The sequence below is a fragment of the Alligator sinensis genome, unplaced genomic scaffold (genome assembly GCF_000455745.1).
Source record: "Alligator sinensis unplaced genomic scaffold, ASM45574v1 scaffold8_1, whole genome shotgun sequence".
NCBI classification, from domain to species: Eukaryota; Metazoa; Chordata; order Crocodylia; family Alligatoridae; genus Alligator; species Alligator sinensis.
In genome coordinates, this window is record NW_005842568.1 from 988,674 (window position 1) to 996,399 (window position 7,726).

General features: G+C 66.3%; 1 protein-coding gene and 1 pseudogene across 2 annotated transcripts in view; both read left to right on the top strand.

Moving 5' to 3' along the window:
• Positions 1-4,109, top strand: part of AGBL5 (ATP/GTP binding protein like 5) — a 13,751-nt gene extending 9,642 nt beyond the window's left edge. The window contains exons 7-9 of one of the 2 annotated variants that reach the window (XM_025214137.1): positions 17-204; positions 1,003-1,196; positions 3,784-4,109. In XM_025214137.1, coding sequence (XP_025069922.1) covers positions 17-204; positions 1,003-1,196; positions 3,784-4,094 — 693 coding nt within the window. In that variant the 3' untranslated portion in view covers positions 4,095-4,109. Of the gene's footprint in view, positions 1-16; positions 205-1,002; positions 1,197-1,549; positions 2,450-3,783 lie in introns of those variants that run through there. The other variant, XM_025214138.1, reaches the window with a different exon arrangement.
• Positions 4,110-5,128: 1,019 nt separating this feature from the next.
• LOC112551704 lies at positions 5,129-7,720 on the top strand (annotated as a pseudogene).
• Positions 7,721-7,726: the final 6 nt, after the last annotated feature.

Genomic DNA, 7,726 nt, shown 5'->3' on the forward strand with positions numbered 1-7,726 from the left:
CCCCTTCCCCCCACAGGGGGGACGGGCCCTGGCCATAGCAGCGCTGGACATGGCCGAGTGCAACCCGTGGCCACGCATCGTCATGTCCGAGCACAGCTGCCTCAGCAACCTGCGGGCCTGGATGCTGAAGCACGTGCGCAACGCCAAGGGCGGCGCAGGCGGCCCCCGCAAGAAGGGCCCCAGGACCCCGCCCAGGGGCTCCAAGTAAGGACCGAAGGTGGGGGAAGTGGGCTCCCAAGAGCTTTGCAATGACTAGGCCCGTCCAGCGCGCCTCGGGGCCAGCAGCAGTCGTGGCACATGTCAGCTGGACTCTGCCTCTCCACCTGGTGTTCTTTGGTTTCTGGGGGAGCCTGGAGGGCTTGGCTTGTTGCCTGCAGACCCTGGGACCACTGTAGCATCCCTCAGGCCCTCCTAGCCAATCCTCTTTGGGTTGGGGGTCAAGGCACATGCTGCTTTGGGCCTTGTTCCATCTGCCCTGGTGTGGTGCTACCTCCCACTCAGCAGCTCTGCAGGCTGCTGGACATGTTCCCAGCACAGTGCGGGGGCTGGGCTGGGAGGGGTGTGCTGCTGCCAACCTAGATCCCCAAGCTTGATCATCCTGAAGGCCACAGATGCGTGGGGGTGTTTGGCCAGGGTGGAGGGGATGTCATAGGGTGCGGCTCTGCCTGGCCAGTGTGCTAGGGGGCGCGATGCCCCAGGGCAGACACCCGAGTGTGTGAGGTGCAGGCGGCCGGGGCTGATGCTGGCGCAGTGCCAGCCCTGCCTGTCCAGGAGGCGGCTCCACATTGGGCAAGGCGGACTTTCTCCTCCATTTGCCTCCTGAGTTCATCACCAGGGGTCTGTTGCAAGCATAGATGAGGGCTCTGCAGGCAGCGAAGACCAGCAGGGGCTCTGGTGCCCTAGACACTGGGCTCCGTGTCCTGTGCGCTGCTAGGGTTGGTGCCTCCGGGGGAAGGGCTGGTGGTGGTGTCGGACTCACTCCCATGTTTGCCGTCCCTGCAGCGGGCTGCCCGGTGCTGAGAACGCCCTCACCCGCACCCGGAGCTTCAGCAACGGCACCAGTGGGAGCGGCAGCAGCCAGCAGAACTCCCCCCAGATCAAAGCCTCGCCCAGCTTCCCCTTCGGCAGCGGGCAGCCTGCCGGCACCAGCCAGAGCCCTCCCAAGGGCGGCCCTAGGGGCACAGTGCCCGCCAGAGGTAAGCTGGGCCGTGAGCCCCTCCACAGCCTACTTCGGAGCCTGTGGAGCTGTTGCACCAGGCAAGAGCCCTGAGGTGGAGCTCCCCGGCGGCCGTGCGGCTCCACGGTGCTAAGAAACGGGGCCTCACGTGGGATGGGTGCTGCCACGCGTCTCTGCGTGGAGCCAGAGTGTGCAGGGCCCAGCTGGTTCCTGCCGCCCCGTGCAAAGCCCTGTGTGCTGGGACCCGGCACCTCGGGCTAATGGAGGTGGTCTCAGCTGCCTAGGCTAGGCTCCCATCCTGGGGCCCCTACTGCCCTCGGGAGTTATGACAGCAGGGCTTGTGCCTGGCTCGATGACCACTCTCTGTCGCAGTCGTTACCACCCGGGGTCCTCTGCGCCAGTAAAGCCTCATGCGGAAGCCAGAACCACACAACGGAGGCCACGTTGTAGACAGTTTCTGTGAGGGGAGGCTAGCACGCAGCTGACCAGCTTCAGCAGGGCCTGCCGCGGGCATCCTGACTCCGCTGTCATCAGCTGCGACCAGTCCTGGCACCTCCCCAAGCCCAGGTCCTTCACTGGGCTGTATCCCAAGTGCCTTCCTCCTTGCCCAGCCTGGTGCTGACTGCCACCTGTCTGCATTCAAGCTGTAGCAGAGCTAGGACCTGGCATGGCGGGCCTGAGCAGGGGGCATGGGGCTAATGAGCCGATCTGTGGCCGGAGGGGGGGGGGAAAGTAATAAACCACCTGAAACCTGAACCCATTGGCCTGTGTCCTGGTGCTGCTTCCCTCCCTGTGTGCAGAGCTGATCTGGCCCCCAGAGCACTGCTGTGGCCAAGGCCTGCCCCAGCATTGTGGGGTGATGTGAAGCAGCACAGGTCAGCTGCTGCCCTGCCACTGGCTGGGGTGGGGTTCGCTGCAGGGGAGTGCGGTGCTGCCATGGGGGAGAGGGGTGCGTGATGCATCTCCCTGGGGCACCTACTGCCTCCGGGTGCTCCGGACGGAGCCACTGCCCCGAAGCGGGTCCCCAGGTGCCCGTACACGTGGCGGCTGGGGCTGCATGTGGCCGGCCCACCTGTGCTGCAGGCAGCCCAGGGCACGGAGCCAACACACCAAAGAAGGTGCTCCATGCTTTCTGCGTCCCCTGCATCGCGCTGCCCCTCTGCAGTCCATACTCTGCCCTCGGCCCTGCCTGCTCCCGCGCACTGTAGCGACCCTATCTGACAGTCCCCGCGAGAGCCGGGAGGAGCAAATAAAAGGCCTCTGTCTCCACGGGCACACTGTGATGTCTGGTCCTTCGCGCAGCTGCGGCATGGGTGGGAGAACTGGGGGGGCTAGGGGCTGGTCCCAGCCTGCTGTTCCTCCCCCAAGCCATGTGGACAGGTGTGCCATTCTGTGGGTGTGTGTGGGTTTTCCTTTGGTGGGTTAATGACTGCAAGGTGTGTGTGCGTCTGTAGAACCTTTAAAGACCTATATTTTTACACAAAATAAAAAAACTCCTCCCGCAAGGCAGGAGCTTCTTCCAAGGGCCAGGCCTTATTGCCTTGCAGGCCTGGTCCAGGCAGGGCAGCCAGGGTGGCTTTGAGGCAGCCACGTAGCACCTGGCCCTTCTCTGTCCCATGAAATCCTGGTCCGGCCAGGATGGAGTCGGCCTGTTCCCAGGCTCCAGCCAGCCTCCTTGCAGAGGCTGCCAGGCCAGAGCACAAGCATGGGGGCTGCGACTCTGCCCCTGCTCAGGCTGGCTGCGGAGCCCCCGAGCACGCAGGAGGCTGCTCCCCCACCCAGTGGCTGGGTCCCAGAGGCTGGCTGTGCCCCTCCCCCTTACCCAGAGAGCTCGCAGGCCTGTCTGGCACCGTCCTCCTTGGCAAGGGCAGGTGGAGCCGGAGGGCGGGGGGGGCTTGTGTCTGGGAATGTGCGTGAGAGCTTTGTGACCTAACGAGGCCAGGCTAAATGGTGCCCCCGCTTCCCCCACCAAGCCACTGTACTTGGCTGGCCCCTGGCCAGTCACATGTACCACCTCCTACATGACATGTGTAGGCTTGATCCTGCTATCAGCCCTGGGCCACCTCTTCCCACACCCGCCCCAGGCAGCACAAGCGCCATAGACCCTTGGTGCATTGCTCTAAAGGTACCGTGATGCCACCCTGCCCTGGGCCATGCATGCCAGCACCCATGCTGCAGCCCCGTGCCTGCAGGGTTCACAGCTGTGCTGTCCAAAAGACAGGCAGAGGCATGCAGCCCCTCTGAAAGCCCAGGGCTCGGGAAAGAAATGGGGCAGGTGCATCAGCTTGCTGCAGCCCCCAGGGCTGGGGCCACCTTGGTGAGGCCCACAGAGTAGCCCCAATGAGAACGTCTGCCTGGCCCAGCATGCCCAGGCAGCATGGTGGGCTCCTGCATCCCGCTGGACATGACTGGGAGCCATTCATGGAGGCTTTGCACTTGCAGCTGCTCCCCCCTCCCCAAGTTGGCCTGTGCAAAGGCCCAACCTGTGAGGGTGGCACAGCCACGGGCACTGGGGGCATCTGGCTGCAGGGACAGGCCTGCCAATGCAGAGTGGGGCAGGGACACCTCTGCCCCTTTCTGACCCTCCTTTCTCCCCTCCCGCATAGAGCTTCGAGGCCTGGAGAAGCGGCGGCAGCACCTACCCAGGCTGCGAGTGGCACCTGGCAGCCTCCCTGCCTGTGCCCGGACCCCAGCCCGGCTCCTGCCGCCCCGCCTCGGCCTCAGCCTCAGCCTTGGCCCGGGCACCTGCTCCCTCCCCACCGTCCTCAGCATTGCAGGTCTGTATCCCAGCCAGCCCCTGGCCCTCGCCACCCTCATCCCCTCGCTGCAGACCACGGCCATGGCTAGCCTCAGCACTGTGCTCAGCTGGCACCATTGGGGTGAGAGCAGGACCACAGGCAGGGCCAGCTGGGTGTAGGTGCTGGCCTGGCTCAGGAAGGCTACAGCTGTGAAGGCCCAAGCTAACTCCCAGCCCCATGGGCCATGACTGTGTCTCTAAGTCTCTCTCAACCGCTAGCTGCACTGCCATGGCCTCGTGGCTCCCCACTCCCTTCTCCAGTGCTGTCCCCCAGCTTGGGCACCGCTGTCTGCTCTCACTCGGCTTCCTGAGACAGTGCTAGTGGGTCTGGGGCCGAGGGTGGCCATGCCACCAACCCATCTACTAGGGCTGTGGCTGGAGCCAGTGCAGATGCCCATGGGCTGTCCAGTGGTCCAGAGCTGCTGCCCTCCAGTGGGCACAGAGGCAGGTACATGGGCTGTGTTGCTGCCTCCAGCTGCCTGTGCTCCCTGTGGCCCTCTGGCTCCAGTGCCCACTGCCAACCTCCCTCCACCATGCTGGGCCCAGCCTTGCCGGGGCTGGGTACTGGGCAGGGCTGGAGTGTGGGTTAATTCCCCTCCCCCCCTACCAAGGAGGCAGCACGTGGCACATGTCTGGGTAGTGTTCTCCTGCCCCGGACTCAGATGGGGCCAGGGCAGGCTGGGCAGGGAGCGCCCGCACAGAGCACCTGGCAGCAAGCCCAGCTCCTGCCCCAGGCTCATTCATGGAGGGGCAGGAGCTGGGACACCGAGCCCCCACAGCAGGAGAAGTGGGGGACACGCAGCCTTAGGCACGGCAGGGATCTGGAGCCAGGTGGCTTAGGGTCAGGGCAGAGCAGGAAGATGCTATGTGTTGGGCGCCGTGAGAGCTGGCATCACCCCACAGCACGGCACCCAGCACCACCCTTAGCTTGCCCTATCCCGGGTGGGGGCACATCACACACTTCCCCAGCGCCTGTGCCTGCAAGTGCCACGCCACCCACAACAATAAAAGTGGTACCAAAACTGCCATCTCTGCCTGCTTCCATGGGGCCCACCTGCCTCTGTCTGCTGCATGCCTGGGGAGGACTCCAGCATCTGTGCCCAGGCCTGAGACCCCTGCAGACACGAGCAGGTGTGGGCCAAGGAGACCGAGCCATGGGGGCAACACTGGGGCCCCTGGATGGTGCTGCCCAGGGCCAACAGCCCTGCCTGCCCCCAGCACCTCATCCTGCCAGCCCAGAGCCTGCCTGGCAGGGTCGGGGTGGCAGGACACATGGCATTGGTGCCCTTCCACTGTCACCGCTGTTTCCTGATGACAGAGAAGCTCAGAGCAGTTGTGGGCTCCACTGTGGCTCCTGCACCTGTGGCGCCAGGGCAGGGTGGGATAGTGGTGGTACCCAGTGTTGGGAGCTGGTCTGCACCAGGGTCAGCAGGGGCCCTGCTCTGTTGGCTTGGCCCAGCACCCAGCAGCCCCCAGCTCTCCCCCAGTGCCACCTGGCTAGTAGGGCTAATCACTCTCATTTGTCACATAGGGTCCCTGCTCGTGGGCACCAAGGTGGGGGCCGCACTGGGCACCAGTACCGGATGCCCAGACTTAGAGCACAGCAGGGAGGAACCGGCGCTGCAGGTAACGCTTGTGGCTGGAGGAGTGGGGTGGCAGGGGCTGCGCTGAGCCCAGGGTCGAGCCCTGCAGGAGGTGGCAGGTGCCCATCCTGGAGGAGCAATGCACGGAGGCCTGGCCAGACTCAGTGGTGAAGGGGAGGGGTGTCAGGGCTGGACACACCACACAGCAGGGTGGGGGGGTTGAGCCCTCTGGCAGGCCACTGCCCAATGGGAGCTTCAGCCGCTGGGGGAAAAGCACAAGGCCTGGTTGTGGCCATGCTGGCCTGGCACTGCCTCTGGCCACAGCCCCAGGTCCCATGGCACAACAGGTAGGCCATGCTTCGGGTAGCATGGGCCCAGTTGACGTTGCCTGGGAACCCCCTCTACGCATCCAATTTTGCTGGTACCCTTTCTGCTGAGCCCTGCTCCCCACACAGCCCTGGCCCAGCCACTTGGCCCCCCCCCCATGCCAGGTACAAGGTCAGGATGGGGGTGGTGGTGTCCGCACTACTGGGTGCTGCTGCCACCCCACCATACCCCTGGGACACACCAGGGGGTTGCTCCACTGCAGCAGCCACAGGCTTTAGGGCACCCTGCGTCTTCCCTCCTGGCCTGACTCTCAGCTGCAGGGGTGCAGCTGGGACCAGAGGGGCTGGGGGTGGCAGCGCCCAGGGAGCCGAGGCCAGCCGTACAGCCCCCACCCCTTGCAGGCTCCTGGAGCCCAGTGGGGAACACCCATGTGCAGGCCCTGCCGGCTGCACCCCCCTCCCACCATCTCCTGCTTTTCTGCTTAGAACGCCGGCAAGAAGCTGAGCCCCAGGACGGTCTTTGAGCAGCCCAGGTAAGGGGGGATGCAGCTTGTTCCCTGCCTTCCTGGGCCCCAAAGGGACAGGCAGGCCTGGCAGGGGACGAGCTCAGCCCCATGCTAAGGGGATTGGTGTTGGGGCCAAGCTGCCCCCTCCCCTGGGCACAGGAGTCAGGCCCAGAGGCAGCTGGGGCTTCCCAGGGAGGGCCGGGCCCAGCTCCGCAGATGAGGCTCCGTGGAGTCCCCACCCTGTGCCCTGCTCTGCCAAGGGCTCCGACCCCCACAATGGATGCGGACCATGGGAAGGCTGCAGCCGCCCACAGACTGGGCTGGGAGGGGACAGCCCTGGGGCATGACAAAGCTACCCACTCTGGAGGGGGGCAGCGAGGCCTTGCAGCACCAGCAGGCTGGGGGTGTGGGGTCACTGCTCCACATGCCGGCGAGCCAGGCCCTCACCCCTCTGTGGCTCCCGTAGCTCGGAGGCGCTGTTCGCCCGCCCCAGCAGGATTCCTGTACGGAAGAAGGGGCCGGCGCAGGGCCAGGGGACAGGCAGTGACAGCGACTCAGCCCTCAAGGTGTGGAAATACAGCCACATGCGCCCGCTGCGCCGTCCACTGTCAGGTACGAGCCCAGGGGGTGGGCGAGCCTGGCACCCCTGGCCCACAGAGGAGCCGGGGGGGACGGGCTCCAGCAGGGCTGACGTTCCTGCATCCGCATTGTGACCCCATTTCCCTGCAGGGCTCTCGGGGGAGGCGCCGGCGCTCAGCGCGGGGCTGCAGGCAGCAGAGCCGTTCTTCCTGTGCAGCGACGGGCACGAGGGCCTGCTCTCCCAGGTACCGGGACGGGGGGGCGGTCCCGAGGGGAGTGAGGCTGGAGGCTGCGACTGGGCCTGGCACAAAGCCGAGAGCCTGCCGGGGCCGCGGCACATGCCACCGCCCAAGCCTGCTCTCCCCCGTCCCCACAGCGCCTGCCTGGCCAGGCCGCGGCCTCGCCCCCGCTCAGCTCCTACCGCCACATCCTGTCCTTCTGCACCGAGGCCTGAGGCAGCCGCCAGCATCCGCACCGGGTCCCGCCGCAGAGCCCGTGCCCACCCCCTCGGACCAAAGCTGCGGGGAGGCAGAGCCCAGCCCAGCCTGGATACGTCTCCCCAGCCCCCTGCCCCCTTCTGCCCGGCGCCGCGAGGGGCTCCAGGGCCGTGCCACTGGCTGGCGGGGGCCAGGCCCCGCGGCGCCGGCACCTCAGGACCCAGACCACAGGCAGCTTCCCCTTGGGCGCAGGGGGCTGGGGCTCGACCCCCAGCACAGCAGGGCAGGGCCGGGCCGGCCCCGAGCACCCCCGGGGGTCCC